This window comes from Megascapheus bottae, chromosome 6, assembly GCF_031878675.1.
Source record: "Megascapheus bottae isolate mThoBot1 chromosome 6, mThoBot2.hap1, whole genome shotgun sequence".
In the NCBI taxonomy this organism is placed as follows: Eukaryota; Metazoa; Chordata; class Mammalia; order Rodentia; family Geomyidae; genus Megascapheus; species Megascapheus bottae.
Genome location: NC_143514.1, coordinates 69313013 through 69331038, shown reverse-complemented (window position 1 = coordinate 69331038; position 18026 = coordinate 69313013). Strand labels below are relative to the sequence as shown.

Sequence of the window (18026 nt, the reverse complement as noted above, 5' to 3'; positions counted from 1 at the left end):
AGGCTCTGGATATGGATGGGCAGACTACAAGTTAAATGGGAAGGACTCGAGCTACAGAGTGCAGTGTGTGACTTGCATCTTTATAGAATTCCTCTGGCCACCGTTTGAGGATAAATGGATGGAGTAGAGAAAGAGGTAGAAGCCCTGGGATCAGTCAGGAGACTCTTGGGATTTGTTGCAGGACTAGTAAATCCTGAGAAACAGCAGAGACACATTTTAGGGGCATGGTCGTTGTGGGAAGGAGTAGACATTAGCAGGATGGGGCTGGGAGCCCGTTTGGAAATGGAGCAGGATTGCTCCCAGGCATTAAAATGAGAGATGCTTGCAGTCCTCCAGTGGAGGTAGAGAGTGGATGTGGTCAGAGAGTTGGATGTGTCTATTTGGGTGTTGGGGACAAAGTCCTGGCTGGAGATTTAAACCCAGGAGTCATTTCACATGCTATAGAATCACCAAGGCAGAGGGAGAACGCAGAGAAGAGGTTAGAACAGAGTAAGAGGGGGACCTGCCCAGTTGTAGACATGGGCAGCTGGAAGGAACCAGTAAAGAGGCTGGGAACGTTAGTCACAGAGCTAGTGAAAAGAGGAAAGGTGCACTGAAGCCCAGGCCAGAGGAGAGCCAACCCCAGGCCTAGGGCATCAGAACCGACTGCAGCAGCCTCCTTTGTTCCCTCCCTCAGGCAATCAGCAGCTGTTTCCTGGGCACAAGGTTGACTGTGGTCCAGACCATAATCCCTGCTGTTGTGGACGAGAACAGGACATAAACAATTTCAGGAATGGGGGAGTACGTGTGCTTGAGGCTGAGGGACACAGTGTTTGCCAAGAGTTTTCTCAGGGGGACCAAATAGCTGGAGAGGAGGGTCATTCACACACAGCAGGCACTAATGGGATCCCAAAGACCTTGTGGAAGGACTGCCCAGAGCACAGGGGGCCAGCGATCTGGTATATCAAGTACCTGTCCATTCCAAACAGGGACAGATGTGTGTGGGCTATGTGGGCAGCCGGCATGGTCAGGGACAGGGCATGGTTCCCTGGTGCTCTGGCCCACAGCTCTCACCTTACCTGACAGAGGAGAACATTGATGATTAGAGCAGGTGTGTTGCAGGGATGGTAACCCAGCACTGAGTTCTAGCTTACGGGAATTCTTCACCGCCTCCTGCTTCTTTCACAAAGGGATGTCCTTTGTGAAAAGTAGAATTCAGAGCTGAGGCTGCTGGCGTGGGCCGAACTGGAACCCACCCCAGCTCCATTCATTCCCAGTGGAGGGTTGAGGCTGCCTTTTGGAAGCCTGTTGGTCTGCTTACTATAGGGCACGTGTCTTTTCCCTTGAGAGTTACACCCATAGGGTGGCTTAGGGATAGAGCCTTCCTGCCCAGCCTGGCCTCTGGGTGACCCCTAGTCTGAATGAAAGGCTCTCCAGTGAGTGCCTTGGTGGACAGCAGCCAAGCTAGAGAAGGAGCCCCAGAGCAGGGGCAGGACCTTGCCAATAAACCTCAGCCAGCTGCTTCTTGGCTGTCCACATCAGGCGTCCCCAGAGATGTCACAGGGCAGAGCTGGTCTCAGGGAGCCTTGGTGCCTCCTGACCTAGCCCAGGGGTCAGAGGAACTGTGAGGTAAACCCACAGGTGGTCCAGGAGAAAGGTCTGCTGCTCTACTGGCCTGGAGAACCACTGGGGCAGGCATAATGGCAGGGCTAATGGTCAGACTGGAAAGGTTTTTGCACAGAGCATTGAAAAGCTGCATGCTCAGTGCAGAACTCATCCCACTTGCCTGGGGCTGTGTCAGGCTCCTCTGCGTCCCATCCCCTTGGGCATCATCTGAGATGTGGGTTGACAGGATCCCTCCAGGCCCTTAAAACATTAGGTTTGCAGGTTGCTGGCCCTAGCTGCATGGACACCAGGCCTGGGCTGGCCTTGGTCACACTCCATATATCTGTGACCCTTCTGTGTTCCCTGGCCATAGCTCATCTAGCCTGACACCTAGAGGGAGGCAGCTGGGATAAGAAAGACTGGGTGGCCTTGGCTAGCGTCTCCTAATAAACTGTAAGTGTAGAAGGGGTTGACATTCTAGAAGTTCACCTCAGCCCTAATTCCTAAGCTAGTGCATGACTGCACCCCCATCTGCACAGCCAACCCTCACTTCTGGTAATGCTGCCTTTCATCTTACGCTGAAAGTGAATCTCCCTCTCTCTCTCCCCCTCTCCCTCACTTTGCCCCTTATCAGACCCTGCCTGGCCACGACTGGGTTTCAGCATTCTCTGTTCACAGCACCAACACAAGTGAGCAATTACACCAAAATTGGCTGAGGGGCCCAGATAGGAACTCTGAATGCACAGGAGGGGTCTCAGCAGCTCCAGTCCCATGTGGGAGGGTGGGGGCTGTGACTCAGTGCCACCCTCAAGGAGGTCACTGTGGGGCCCTTACTCTTCTAAAGGCAGCACAGTGGGGTCTCAGCATCTCCATCAGTGGATTCATCAACCAGAGATGGAAAACACAGGAAAATGAATCCTCTGTACCGAACATGTCCTGACAACTTGTTTTTTATTATGGTTCCCCTAGCAGTGTAACAGCTGCTTACACAGCTTTTACCTTGTACTAGGTATCGTAAGTGACCTGAGATGAGGTCAAGTGTAGGGGAAAATGTGTGGAGGTCATATGCAAATACGACATCATTTTATAGAAAGGAACAGATGCTTAAGTCAAACATGTGGGTCCCCCAAAGATACTGAGTAACAATTGACTACTATATTCTGGTCCCTAAGGAGATTGTTGCTTTCTGTAATAATTAGTCATAGGGTGTTAATGAGAAATAGCCAGCTATGTCTTTCAAGAAGTCCTCTGGATGGCTCTCGGCTCATCTTCCTTCCTGCTCCTTCAGTCCTCTCCACTGCAGGGTTGTATCACACAGGGTCTTCTTGTTCCCACAGTGTGGACTCTTTGCAGTAAGCACCCAGGACCAGAGTCTGAAGCTCAGTGGTAGGCACAGGAGTAGGGCTCCTTTGTATGCTATTGTACATTATTTGGATTTCTTCCCAGTTTTTTTTTTCTTTTTTAATGGAAATAAATTTCTAGCTTATAAAAAACAATGCAAGGGATGCCGGGCAAGGTGGCTCACACCTGTTATCCTAGCTACTCAGGAAGCTGAGATCTGAGGATCTCCGTTCAAAGCTAGCCTGGGCACTAAAGAACATGAGACTCTTACCTCCAATGAATCACTAGAAAACAGGAAGTGGGGCTATGGCACAAGGGTAGGGAGGTATCCTTGAGCTGAAGAGCCCAGGGAGAGCGCCCAGACCCAGAGTTCAAGCCCCAGGAGGCTGGCAAAATAAAAAAAAATAAAAAAAATTTAAAAAGGCAAGTTTTGTTTTTTTTTTTAAATGAAGATATTGTTTTTTTAAGTGCCTATAACCCAGTGGTTAGAGTTCATCCTGCCCTTCCTAGCATGGTGCTGAATGTAGTCTTGCTGTAGACTATAATAAAGAAATCAATCTGAATTTTCTTTTAACTTAGCAGATCCCCAGGGATCTCTCCCATGCCAATAATCACCTATGTGGACAGATGGCCATATGGTAGTCCTCTGCTGTAGGATTTGGAGTCTTCTCCAATTTCTGCACAGTCTATCGCTCTGTAGCAAATATCTCCTTGGATAAGTGTTTGTGGCTCCATTATCCTCTCAGATTAGTCATGTGGGGAATGGTCAAGTGAGAAGAGTGGCCCTGTGTTCCACACACAGGAAATGGACTGCACACCTGCCCTGAGCTGGTTCAGTGACCTCAGAGGAAGGTATTCAAGGTCAGGAAGAGACTCTCCTGTGCTGTCTTCTCCCCTGCCTCTGCAGGAGGACCGAGATCTTCCTGTACTCACTGGTGGCACTGGAGTCCCCTTGGGTCATCCCCTGAAGCCTGCCTGGGCATCTGGGGTCCTTGGAGAACAGGGATAGGAAGGATAATAATGAGATCAAGCCACACTTTAATCCTCTGTGCCTGCAGGTGGCCTCAGTGGGGCAACAATCATCGATTCTCTGGACACGCTGTATCTCATGGAGCTGAAGGAGGAGTTCCAAGAAGCCAAGGCCTGGGTGGAAGAGAGCTTTCACCTGAACGTGGTGAGTCAGAGCCCCTTGGACCTTAAGACTTGTCAGCAGACAGCTCCCTGAGAGATCTTTGAAGCCCAGAGATACCAAGGGTCTTGCCTTTGCCCAAGGCTGTACAGCAGGACAGGGCCAGAACCAGTGCTGCAGTGAAGCCGCCCCCTTCTGACCAGATTTGAGATGGGGATAATCCTCCCAGCCTGATGTCCTCCCTTTCATTCCTTCCCATTCGAGTCCCTTCCATTCACCATTGCTTATCCAGGGCAGATCAGTTACACCCAGGTCGGCCCTTCTGAGGCTGAGTCTGTCACAAAGCAGCAGCCACAGCAGTGAGGACAGACAATGGCTATCTGGAGGAAGACATGGCTCAGCACTCCAGCTATGTCAGCTCTGTGGGTCCCCTGCTTGGCTCACTTGAGACGATGTGATAGGATAGCCAGTTAGGACCCAGGACCAAACACAGGACCTTTTGGTTCCCATTCTTGCAGGCCACCCTGGTGAGGATTAAGGGGCGAGGGCCTCGCTGAGGGGATGCTCAAGTGCCTGAATGGCACAAATGCTGTGAGGCCCGCTCCATATTTCTCACAGGCCAGTCTAAACAGTGGATCTGATCCGGAGGTCTCTGCTCAGCTGGAGAGGCCACGTGTCACATGTCAGTTTGGGAAGTAAGAAGTAGAACGAGAAATTACAGCTACACATGCTGAGAGCTCAGTGCAGGGCCCCTCAAATGCTAGGTCCTGAGATACCAAACCTGGAGCAGCTCTGCAGCCAGGTAGAAGTGAAACCTCTGCTCACTCCCTCAATAAGCGTCTTAGAATAGAGTTTGGAGATGAGGGCTGAAGATCAGTGAGAGAGCAGTGTCCCCCCAGAAACAAGTCCAAAAAAAGGCTTCTGCCTCCCTCAGCCTTGGTATCCCTAAGACAGTGTGACCACAGCAATGGCTAGTTCCTGGGCTTGATGTAAGGACTACTTGGAGTGTTGTAGAAAGCATTATAAGGTTCTGTAAGGTCCCACACAGAGGTAAAGAGGCATCCTTTTTGTTAACAATTCTGTGGTCATCTTGAGGCTGGTTGTGAATTCCACTAGTAGTATGCATTAAGTCAGAGAAGAGTAGCATCCTCTCCCACCTCCTCTGTTGGTGGGGAAGCGGATGGGGTTGGGGGAGCAAAGGGCATCTTTGGGGGCCCAATTGTCCCTGTATTCCTCTGTGCGGAGAATGGCACTATTCAGGTGTTTAGGGATCCTGGAGATAGATGTTCAGGCAGACTGGGGAAGGCACGATGGGATCACCTCTCTGAACCTTAGCATTCTCGTATGGAAAATGAGGTGACCACCCAGAGCGCTGTGAGGCAGAAAGGGAGTGGCTTCACATTCATGTCGATGGTAGCAAAGTTCTTCCAGGATAAAGCTAATGGTTGTTGATCTTAATAAAGGTGTGTCAGAGGCCAGAGAGGTGACAAAAGGTCCCTCCTACCAGTGGTGTCTACCCTGCAGTCCTTGGAATAGTCTCAGGCAGGGAAAAGCAAGATGTCTTGCTTTAAATCCCAGAACCAAGTATGTTATCCCAGGTAGAATTTTAACTCAAGCTGCCTCAACACTCCTGGTTGACAGGCCCAACACAAAGAATCTGCAAGTTCCCACACATACACCAGCCTGCTCTATTGCCCAAAACTGCCTTTGAGGACCTTCTCTACCCATCACCCTGTGGAAGGGCCTCTCAGTTACCACGCAAGCCTTGGGGGCTCCCGGGGAAGAAGAGAAGAGGGAGTAGAGGAGGATTTGCCCCCCCTTGGGCTAAGCTTCACCAGTGTCTCCCAACACCAGTCCTGGAGCTTGCTGGAGCACAGCCAGGCATAACTGCACTGATGGCCTCAGGCCCTAAGAGCTGGTGGAAGAGCCCAGCCCAGTGTTTCTTTGGAATGCTGTAAATGTGCGGTAGTAACTGCCAACCAGGTGCTCACCCTTCTCAACTTCTGCTCTGAAAACTGAGCCTGGCCTGTCCCACTGGGGGTGCTCAAGGTGGAGCCAAGGTGTGTTGGGGGGCAGGGGTGGCCAGTGAGGCCTGTCTGGAGGCCCTGGCGGGCTCTGGAGCTCACAGGTGTCTTTCGGGTATCTTTACCTCCCCTCGCCTTCTGCTCTGTAGACTGGGGAAGCATCCTTGTTTGAGGTGAACATCCGCTACATTGGAGGACTCCTCTCAGCCTACTACCTGACAGGAGAAGAGGTGAGTGGGCCCTTGGAGACGCCAGCACTATCCAGGCTGCAAGGCCTTGGGAAATATATGGTCCTACCCTCCTTTCACCAGTGAGAAGAAGGATTCAAGGGCAGGTGACCTTCCAGAGGCCACCCAGGAACCCCCACAAGCACCTCAGGTGCCACTCGATGGCTCTTCCTCATCTACTCTCTGCTGCTCAGTTCTGGCACCCTGGTGAGCCCCGGCTCCCGCGCAGGTAGTGAGTTCTCCAAGGGCACAACTGTGCCTGCTCTCATCACCACACACAGCCTCAGCAGACAGCTGCCTTGGCTCCCAGGACTAACATAGTCAAGACTGCCAACATTCATCATTTCCAGCTCCAGAGTCCTGCACTTGTCCCACTCCATAGCCTCTTCTTTTTGCCCTCTGCTGAGCCACGTGCCAACTGGGCACAGTAGGAAAGTGGCAATGCAGGGCTACCACCGCTGGTCATAGGCCTTACATGTGAGGCCTTATTCTGGGGCCCCTGCTGGCCATCTGGAGGAAACTTGTGAGTGTGGGGGAGGCAAAGCAGAGCCACCCGCATCACTGCCCTCATTCTTCCTCCTCCACCTGCTGGTGGCCTCAGGCCAATCTTCTTCTCCTGTCACTTGGCCTTCTACCTTCTAGATCATGGAAGTCATGATACACCTTAGGCCTCAGAGCTACTTTGAAATAGGATAAGAGGAAAAGAATGTGGGCCCCGGCTGTCACTCCAGAATTCACATTCTCCTTTTTGCCAGAGAATTCTGAATATCACAGAGCTCTGCAGAATGGGAGACTTCTTTATCCTCTTCTCATGAACTCCTGGAATTGCACAGCCCAGGGATCAGATGGCCAGATTGGCAAAGTCCCCAGAACATAGGACATTGATCAGTGTTGCTCACAACCTAGAGGGTAGCTCTGCCCAGCTCAGCTGCTGCCCTGGGTCCTGCTTCACTTGCTGGGCCCACCAGGAGACAATTCTGCCTTCCTTCCTCCACACAGAGCCTCAGAGAATCCCTCCTCCCTCCACTGAGCAGGGGCATTTCCACCTCCCTTGACCTCCTCCTTCAGCTGCAAGGCTCACAGGCAAAAGGCCGCTTTATCTCTCTAGTCACTTCCAGCAACTCTCCATCAAGCATAATCTTCTCAGCAGAGATTACTGCTTGTACCAGTTTGTCACCAAAAGTTGTAGATGGGCGCCCTCGGCTTTCAGCCACCCGGAGCCTGAATTGTATTTGAAAATCACAAGGCTGGAAAGTGACAGAAGGAGCAGAGAATAGACATTCGTGTGCATCACACGCAGTGGCCTGGCCTCCTGGACAGTAGGAGATGGATGTGGCTGAGGCTTACAGTTGTCCAAGTTAGCCCTTCAGAAAGGAGCTAGAGGTCTTTAGGTGGCCCACAGTGCCTCCCTACCTCTCCCCATGGTCCATCCCTCCCACCTGCCTCCCTAAAGGGACCTCACTCTCACTTCCTACGGTGTGCACCCCCTGGAAAGGACTGTGAGCAGGGGCCCCAGAAATTGAAGAAATGGTTCAGAAGGTCAAGCATCCTGTACCCCAGGACAGGCAGTCTGCTTCTGTCCCTGTCGCCCTCTGCAGGGCAACACCGCCCCCCCCCCCCCCATAGATCTTCACTATCCTTGGGGCCCAGCTCCTGCCAGACACCTACTGGGGGAAGTTCAGACTCCCCTGAAGTGTTACCACAGACCAGAAAATAAGGAAACTGAGTCACCTCCTGACCTAGTCACTAAGGGATGTGTCCCATCCTGACTCCTGACCCAGTAGCCTTTCTATCCCATGCCTCCATGGTCCTTGTTTGTCACCCAGGCTCAGCCACACCTGGCTGAGGCCTCCTCTTCTTTGTCCCTGGCCCACATACTGTGGATGCCTGTTGACAATTTGCCCATTGTTTCAATCTCCCATGAATATGTGTGGAAACTGGGAAAAGAAGCCCTACCCCTCCTGACCACAATCTGTCTTTGTCTCTGAGGAAGGAAGCTACAGGAGGAGAAGCAACTTTCAAGAGATGAGATAATAGGTTGCCCAAGGTGGTTCTGGCACAGTGCTTCACAGTTTATAGTAAACTTCCTCTCCTTTGAGTTCCCAAAGCACCCTGTGAGAAAGCTAAGGTACACAGTACTATTCCTTGTGCAGATGATGACCCTGAGGCTCAGATAGTACACCCTTACCAAGGCCATATGGCTCCAAGTGGGAGAATCTGACCTGGGTCCCCGTTATGCAGGCATCCATTCACTTGAGCCATGCCTCCAGCCCTTTTTGCTTAGTTATTTTTAAAAGACAATCTTGAATTCCACCTAGGCCAGCCTCATACCACACTCCTCCTAGCTATTCCTCCTGCATAGTTAGGATGGCAGGTGTAAACCACACATACCTAGTTTATTGAGGTGGAGGTGTTATTCCTGACCAATGACCCCCCAAACTTCCACTTCCTGGAGAGATGATGGGGTTACAGGTATGTACTACCACCCCTTCCACTGGATTGAAAGCCTCCAGAAAATCAGTAAAGCTTTTCATACAGCTTGATTATGAGTGGCGCTGTCCAGTAGGCTAGGGCAGGCACTCCCAATGGAAGAAAACTGAATAATAATAATAATAATAATAATAATAACTTTCTAGAAGGCACACTGTTGAGTCAAGAGGTCCTTTGTAAGTAAGCTGGCATTTGGAGGGACAGGGTCAGAGCCTTGGACAGGGGACCTCTCCTGGGCCCAGCATGGCTCCATTGCTATTATGTGGTGGCTGAGGACAAGCCATTTTCCCTTTCCCTACATTCCCGACAGTACTATCCAGACAGTACAGCTTGTTTCCACATCTTCAGTGTGTAATCTACTTGAAAGAAGAAAAAGGTATATTTGGGCTCACAGTTTCAGAGGTTTCCATCCATGTTCACATGACCTGTTTCTTTGGATCTCTGGTGCCAAGGTACATGGTGGAAGAGGAGACATTCATGGTGGCCAAGAAGCAAAGAGAGAGATGAGAAGGAACCAAAATCTCAGTATCTCAATCAAGAATACTCCACCACTAACCTCCTTCCAGTTGGCCCAGCCTCCCAAAGATTCTGCCCCCTCCCAGTGACACAATGAGCTGGGACCAAGCCTTTCGTAGCTTCTGAGGGTTACAGCTCTCAGCCTGTATCATTGTGTTCCTCTGTGTGGCCAGCACTGACTCCTGGGGCCTGCTTCAACCTAAGGTCTTCTCTGCTTTCCCCCTCATCTTCCCACTGGTCACCTAAGCACACTGACAGCCCTTTGTCACGTTCTGACATGGTGGTGGACGATTTACTGTGATTATCTGATTGTCATTTCTCCCAACAGCTGTCTGAAGAGAACAATTTACCCTCATCCTACAGATTCTCAGAAATTGAAGTTCAGAGAGACATGCCATCAGAAACCACAAAGCCAGTCATTTAAAGAACCAGGCTCCCTCCCAGGCTGGCTGCAGGCCTGTCACAGCACCCCTCCCACTATGGCCCTCTACCATGGTGAATTTACCCTGACCTCAGAAGTGACTGCCCCACTCACTGACCTCTGACCCTTCCTTGTAGGTGTTCCGAATAAAGGCCATCAAGCTTGGAGAGAAGCTCCTGCCTGCCTTCAACACCCCGACAGGAATCCCAAAGGGCATAGTGAACTTCAAAAGGTAGACCCTTCTCGTCCCTGCATCTGCTGCAGCTGGCCTGCCTGGGTGGTGCCTCAGGAGGAGGCCTGAGGCCCTGGCTTGGCCACCTTTATTGAACTCATTCCTTACAGGTGTGGACACAGAGGCATGGGGCAGGGACAGTTTTCTATTTTAGTAGTCTAAGTAAACTAGTGACATTCTGAGAACAGTCAGTCAGTGACTCTCCTGGACAGGTGTTTGCAACCACACCTGGTTCTCAGGGTATAGGCCCCCTGGTCCTGGTTGGTCCTCTGCAGACATCCCACAGCACTGTCTTGACTGAGCCTGCCAGGGTAGCCCAACACTCTCCTCCATAGCCAGGGCTCTGGAGCCATGGGTACACTGTTCCCTCCCCCAAGAAAGGAGCCCTACTGCTAAGGAGTTACAGGTTCTGGCTTTCTCCAAGACAACTTCCCTGTTCTTGAAGCTATAGCCTGGAAGACAGAGACATCCTGGAGCTCTCTGGACACCCTTGAAGCCCTGCAACTTGCTGAGTTGAGGAAGTCTGTGGTAGTTCCATAGTGCCAGACCCCTGCTCCATCCCCTAGAATGAGTTCTTGTTGGGGGCACCCCTTGGCACAGAGGTATGACCAAAGCCTGGGAGGGAGGCAGGCTAAGCTCAGATTGGAGCCCTTGGTGTCCTGTGGCCTCTGGCTTCACTCCCTCTAATTGTGCAAGAAGAGAGCACTTGACAAGTTCACACCATGGCATTGGCCTCTGTCCTCTGTGGTGGGAACATTCCAGGGTGGTTGGACGAAACCCTCACTGAAGTCCAGGTGGAGGCCAACAGGACTGAGGGAACCTGTCCTTCTTTCTCATCAGGATTGACACCTCAGAGCTAGAATACTTGCACTGTTCTCCTGGGTCTGGGACAGGACCTTGTCAAGGCGCCCCTGCCTTTTCTATGCCACAGCCCTAACTGTCTTGTCTCCTCTGTGTCCCTCAGTGCAGGGCTTAAAGCCCTTAGTCTCACACAGACTAAACAAGCACTGTATTTTGAGGCTGTTGTGTGCTGGGGTACAGTGTGTATGTATATACACATGCTTACTTCTTGGCATAGCTTCCCCTTCATTTTCTGGGTGACAGTCTGTTGCTAAAAATGGGAGAGTGGCAGGGATGCTTATGCTTGTGCTGCCAAGTCTGCTCTTCAGAAGCCCGCTGGGCACTGGACCCCGCGCTGCACCCACACCCACACCCACACATACCCACAGTTTCAGCAGAGCTGTCTGTGAGCAGCTACACAGAAAGAGCTGAAGAGACAGTCTGCGGCTCTGCTCTGGCACTGCCTGGCCTGGGAGGCAGAGGCAGAGCCAACCATGACCTGCAAAGAGCACTGAACTACTGGGACAATGACCGTGATCCGTTCAGGGAGCTCTGTGGTTGAATATCTCTCCCCACCCAAAAACCCTCTGCCAGATGCTGGTCAGGAAGCAATGTATAAATGAGGAAACCGAGGCATGCAGGATATCTGGCTTCAGATCCCAGGGACTGCAGGTGAAAAGTCCAAGTGAAGGTAGTGTCCTGTGTGATGAGTGTGTGCAGACTAACTCTGGCCTCAGCAAGCTTTGGTCCAGATGCTGCCTTCACTGTGTGACAGGCAGGGACTTCAGTCTGGCCTCATTCTGTGTCTGTGGAGGCAGACATGATCCCACAGCTGTGAGGGTGCTAGCTGAAGTGCTTCCATGCCTTCCTGAGTGGGCAGCCCCAGGACGGGGCCAGGCCATTATATGTACCCATGCCAACAATGTGGGCAAAGAGAGGGGCCGCAGGTCCCCACTTTCCATCTGCCTGCTTTGGGCGGGAGGCCCAGCATTGTTTGTCTTCTGGTTGGTTGTGTCAGTCAGAAGGTAGTCACAGTGACCTGTGGAGCTTTTGTGATCCCTGACAGCGTTGCTGATGTCATTGTGGGCCAGGCCCTGAGCCCCAAGTCTTACACTGCTTAATGATGTAAAGAGCATTGTGAGTCAGACAACCTTGTGTTCAAATGACCTTTGGCAAGTCAAGTCACCTTATCCTCATCAGCAAAATGAGCAAGAAGCATCTGCAGAGGTGGCATGATGACATCTCCTGCCAGTGCCTAGTGCACAGCGCCTTTCCCCCAGCATCCAGATGCTCTTGTCCTGGGAGCCCCTGGCCAGCACAGGTGACTGTGTGTCTCTCTTCAGTGGAAGCTGGGGATGGGCCGCTGCGGGTAGCAGCAGCATCCTGGCAGAGTTTGGATCCCTGCACCTGGAATTCCTACACCTCACGGAGCTCTCTGGCAACCAGGTCTTTGCAGAAAAGGTGAGTTTTCCCTGCCCTCCTCACAGAGCAGAGGACAGAGCATCCTCTGCCTCTGCCTACCTGTCACACACTGAGTTCCTGGTGGTGACAGGTGGCTGTCCTCTCAGCTCAGCAAAGTTCTGGAACCTCCTGAGCCCCCTCTGATAGCTAAGCTGAAGCCACTGACTGTGCTCTGCTCCAGGTGACTGGGAAGGGAGACCCCAGTCACCAAGACTGCAGGGGACAGGAAGAGGCAGAGCTTTGCCAGGGAGGTTGCACTGGTGTGTATTGGCTTAGTGGCAAATCAGGAACTGTGAAATCTGGAGGAGTTACAACTGGAATCCAGGCACCACCTGTGCTGGCAGAAATTGGCTGCTGGTGCACATGTCCCCTTTCCAAGCACATTTAGCTCTTCTGTGTGACATCTGCCCGCCTTTTACTCCCAGATACCCGCAGGCTGGCAAAGTGTTTCTTCCCCATAGCAGAAACCTAAAACTTGACTGTCATGGTTCCCACTGCGTGCTGAGAGGTGGCAGCCAGGCTGGCAGGCCATCCTGACAGCAGCCCATACCTCCAGGAGTGCTGAAGCCATGGGCAGTGTGCACCCTCTCCTTGCAGACCTTCCAGCACCTCCCCAGAACAGATCCCCACAGAAAGCAAGGCCCCTCCTCTCTTGCCTCTGGAATGCCAGCTCTTAGATGAGCAAGGATACTGGGAGATGGGGGCTTTGCTTGTAGCTTGCTTGGTGGCCCACAATCTTGAGTCCCTAGCTTGCCTCAGAGCATCCTGGCCCCGCTGTGAAAACACAGACACGTGCATCCTCATGTACCCTGTGCCCCCTCCATGGCAGGCCGGGACCACTGCTCACTTACAGTGCCCCACGGTTCTGCTCAGCCTGGATCGCTGCCTAACATTGTACCATGCTCAGTCCTTCCATCAGCCAGTTTCCTCCTGTTGAGAGACCCTGCCTCCTAGGACTGCCTCCTCTGACAGCTCAAGAGATGAGTTTAATCTTAGCCCTGATTCTCTGACCCTTCTCCCATCCCAGGCCCTTAGCCTTGCCCATCCTCCCCTCCCCCACTTCCCTGGAGCAAGACTCCAGTGGGAGTTCCCACCGAGTCAGGTGAGGAGCGCAGGCTGCCCCCTCATTAGGGTGAAGTAATGTGTGCCACTGCCTATGCCTGCTGTGTAGCCGGACACACTGAAGAGCCGGTCTTCCTATTTCCCTATTTTACAGAGGCAGAAACTGAGACTTAAAGAGGCTAAGTACCCTGCCAGGGCCAGCCAGCTGGTAAGGCATAAGTCTGGGATTTGGGCCCAGGACTTTGCAGCTCTTTCCACAGCAGATTAGTACTTCAGGCGGCAGGCTGTTCCTCTGGAGTCCGTCTGTCCGTCTCTGTCCTTCATTTGCCTACTCTGGCTATTTTCATACTCTAGTCACGCCTCCCACAGAGGCATTTATTGGCAGTCAACAAATTGACCCAAATTCTAGAAGCAACTCGCCCCCTCCAGGAGAGCTAATTTAGTCGGCTTCACTGCTCACCACCAGGACAGTTGAGAATAGCTCAGGTGCAAGCACATTCCTGTCTCTATAATGACCTCTGCCAACATGGATGGGCATGAAATCTGATATGCCCACACTCGGTGCTGCCCCTGGGAAGAAGGTCTGACAGCTCCAGACCATGTCAATTGACCCATCACCGAGAGATGACAGCGTGGTCCCATTCCCTCCTAGAGTAATCTGCACTCAACAGGATGTAGTGTCGACTGGGGCAGACACTTAGGAAGGAAACCTCAATCCCACCTCACCCTGCACAACCCCAGAGTCGCCAACCAGCTGGGGCAGCCTCGGCTACATGCTGCTGTGTGGGCACCATGGCTATTCCGTGAAGAGCAAGGACTATGGCCCCAGGGGTCAAAGAAACTTGACGAATGTCCTGATTCTGCCACTTAGGAACCAGCTGGCCATTAGCAAGTTGCCAACCCGTTGAGGTTTGCATTGCTGTGACACTGAGCTGACAGTACCTGACAGCTGTGAGGGCTGGGGGTTGTGTCTAGCGGGGCTGGAGATGCTGACAATTGTTAGTTGTCACTGTTACCACTATTACTGAAACCCTGTGATGCCAATTAGAGATGAGGGTATTTTTCCCTGAACTGACTCCCAAGGGCTCACATAAACTAACGTGCCTTCTGATTGAACTATGTGAAGTCAGCAATGCAGAGAACACTGAAGACGTCGTAGCAACTTCCAAAGCTGCAATGCATTGATGTTAACTAAAGTCACCGTGTTTTAACAGTACATCTCTTGAACCTAGTTCTCCTTTAACCGACACTCCCAACCCCCACGACTTTAAAAAGAAGATCCTTTTGGATTCTTTAAATATGTGTGTGTGTGTGTGTGTGTGTGTGTGTGTGTGTGTGTGTGTGTGTATGTGTGTGTGTATTGAGAGAGAGAGAGAGAGAGAGAGAGAGAGAGAGAGAGAGAGAGAGACAGAGAAAGACAGAGAAAGAGACAGAGAGAGACAGAGACAGAGAGAGCTCACACCGTGCTTTAAATTCAGAGGCTTGCACTTTCAAAGCAGGCACTATACAACTTGCTGTGCCCCCAGCCCTTATTCTTCTGCCCACAGTTTCCTATGTACCTGGGACCACAGACAACACTACTGTGCCCAGTTTATTGAATGAGATGATTGTTTTACTAACTTACATTGCAATAATTCCTGCCCTTTGCCTGTTGAGAGGCTGAGATTCCAGGTTTGTGCCACAGTACCCAACTGGAATGTCCTTTACTTAGGACTAATATTTTATTGTATGTAGATACCACATTTCCTTTAGTCATTGGTCCATTGATGGACTTGGATTGATTTCATATCCTAGCATTGAAAGGAGTGCTGCAATGAACAAAGGCATGCAGCTATCTCTTCCACATACTGATTTTGTTTCCTTTTACAGACTTGGCACTGGAATTTCTGGATTTGAACATGTGACGTATTCAAAAGTGAATGTACAAGGGGTAACAATGTCCTAAAGAAATGGACTCATAGTTGGGCACTCATGGCTCAAACCTGTAATCCTAGCTACTCAGGAGACTGAGATCTGAGGATTGAGATTCAAAGCCAGACCAGGCACAAAAGTCTATGAAACTCTTATTTCCAATTAACCACCAGAAAACTGGAAGTGGCGCTGTGACTTAAAGTTAGAGCACCAACCTTGAGCTGAAGAGCTCAAGAACAGCTGAACAGAGCTGAACAGCTCTGAGCCCAGGCCCAGAGTTCAAGCCCCACAACCAGAAAGGAAGGAAAGAAGGAAGGAAGGAAGGAAGGAAGGAAGGAAGGAAGGAAGGAAGGAAGGAAGGAAGGGAGAGAGAGAGAGACAGAGAGAGGGGGGAGGGGGAGGGAGGGAGAGAGGGGGAGAGAATAAAAGGAAGGAAAGAGGGGGAGGGAAGGAAGGAGAGAGAGAGAAATATGCTCATTACCCAACTTATACTTACATAACCCCTCAGTATATAACCTTTATAAAAGCAATAAAAAAATAAATTAAAATTTTAAAGAAAAGGAGAATTTGCAACTGTGTGCCAGTGGCTCATATTTGTAATCCTAGCTACTCGAGAATCTGAGATCTAGAGGATCGTAGTTAAAAGCCAGGGGCCCAGAGTTTGGCCTAGTGGTAGAGTGCTTGCCTAGTATACATGAAGACCCAGGTTCGATTCCTCAATACCACATACATAGAAAAGGCCAGCAATGGTGCTGTGGTCCAAGTAGTAGAGCTTTAGCCCTGAGAAAACCAAGGAACAGGGGTCAGGCCATGAGTTCAAGCCCCAGGACTGGCAAAAAAAAAAAAAAAGAAATGTCCATGAGACTCCATCTCCAAAATAACCAACCAAGAGTTGGCATGGCTTAAATGGTAGAAGGCCAGGCAAGCAAGCAAGCTGAGTGAGCTCAAAGCATTGAGTTCAAACCCTAGTACCATAAAGTGGGGAGGGAGAGCAATTTATTTAATGCTTTCAAACAAACTACACCCTCACCACCAATAAAAAAAGAACAATTCCCCGAAGCATCCTACAGAAGGGTGAGGCAGGCAGAGCACCTAGGGGAGAGGTGGGTTAGCCCAATGTGGCTGTGTGCCACGCTTTGCATGTGGGTGCAGGGGCAGGGCTACCCTCCCCCTCCCCTGGGTGGGGAGACCTGAAATTCATTCACAGCTCTCCCTCCTGCCTGGGTGGGGTAGTTTTCTGTGTGTACCTGAGCCCTGGTAGGCGGGACATCTGTAGCTTCTCCAGGAGAATGACAGCTTGTCCTGTATTTCTTGAAGGTCAGGAATATCCGAAAAGTCCTGAGGAAAATCGACAAACCCTTCGGCCTCTACCCCAATTTCCTCAGCCCTGTGAGCGGGAACTGGGTGCAACGTGAGTATCTACAGCACTGCTCCTTGTCCCCTGGGTTCCCATGCAGGCTTCCTGGGGCTGGGCATCCATACCCAGCCCTTGGCCCTGCCTCCCAGGCAGCTGAGACACCTCTTCAGTGTCTCTGGTGCTGTGGTGGTGGGTGTGACCATGACCTATCACAGCCCTGACCTGTGCTACCCCTTCAGCCTCTCCTGCTCTCCCCCAAACTCAAAAGATGGTCCCAGATAAGTTGTCTGCTCTGGAAGTGGCTTCAGAGAGGCCCCTCCTCCTCTATCCCGTCATAAGCTCTCCACTTTCTGCCCCAACTTTTTAAACAGGGCCTGACACAGAGGAGGAGAAGCCCCTCAATCACCACTGCATCTTAAACCTCCAAGAGCCGCCCCTGCATACTCAGGGCCCTGTTGTGAGATTCGTTGGTCACCTGTGGGCTGCCACGCCCACTCCCACCTCTCCTCTCACAGAACAGGGCTGAGGGAGCACTTTGGTAGAGCTCTGAGAGTCTCCCAGGTCCCTGCTGGGCACCCTGCTGAAGCAGGCTCTGGACACTCACTGGGCCTCTGCCTCCATGTAGATCCTGAGCACAAGAGAGAGTTACCTTTTTGTGGGATCCCCATGAGGAGCCCACAGTCCAAGGGGAGGCCTCAGCCAGTGGCCCTGACAGTGAGGATCGCTGCCCCTGCACGCACTGGCCACTGCTGATTTCACCAAATGCATGTGGCCTCTGGACTGTGGCTATGAGCAGGGATACAGGCTTGCCTAGACCCAGGGTGGAGGGAGGAGACAAACCAAGCCAGGCACAAGTAAGAAAGCACCCAATGAAGGCTGAGAGCCAGGGTGTTCAGGGTGACACAGATAAGAGGGGAGGAAGCAGTGAGTCAGGAGACAGGAGAGGATGTCTTCAGCTACCAAGCCTGTGGCTCCCCACTTCCAGAGCAGTGGGGAACTGTCAGAGTTCTAAGGCTGACCCAGTTTAATGTCTAACCTCCCCATTTCTCCTGCAGACCTGCCCAGTAGAAAATGCCAGGCTTGAATTCACAAATGAAGAGAGGCCCTGTTGTGCCTGTCTGTCCTCCCTACCCCACCCCATTCAGGTGGCACCTATCTGTGCCATCTGTGCCCTGTTGTTTGGCACTCTCTCCACACTTGTCCTGCCTCTGTGTATCTTTGATGTCACCCTATATGCTACACTACATTTCATATAGTGGCCATAAACAAGCTATGCAGGCTCACACTGTTTTTTCAGCTGCAAAATGGGCCAATAGTGCTGTTTGCAGAGCTTTGTGGAAGACTGAGTAATAATCAGTAATCAACTCCTGGCTGTGGCTGCCTCCTAATTCATGGCAGCTGTGGACATACTCTATATCCCTTGTCTCTCTC

General features: G+C 51.6%; 1 protein-coding gene across 2 annotated transcripts in view; it reads left to right on the top strand.

Moving 5' to 3' along the window:
• Man1c1 (mannosidase alpha class 1C member 1) overlaps positions 1–18026 on the top strand; it is a 124371-nt gene that overhangs the window by 94836 nt on the left and 11509 nt on the right. For both annotated transcript variants that reach the window (XR_016536004.1, XM_090335530.1), the window contains exons 3-7: positions 3984–4099; positions 6228–6308; positions 9870–9964; positions 12148–12265; positions 16556–16649. Coding sequence is in view for 1 of the 2 variants with exons in the window: in XM_090335530.1 (XP_090191656.1) it covers positions 3984–4099; positions 6228–6308; positions 9870–9964; positions 12148–12265; positions 16556–16649 (504 nt within the window). In the remaining variant the exon portion in view is untranslated. The remainder of the gene's footprint in view (positions 1–3983; positions 4100–6227; positions 6309–9869; positions 9965–12147; positions 12266–16555; positions 16650–18026) is intronic.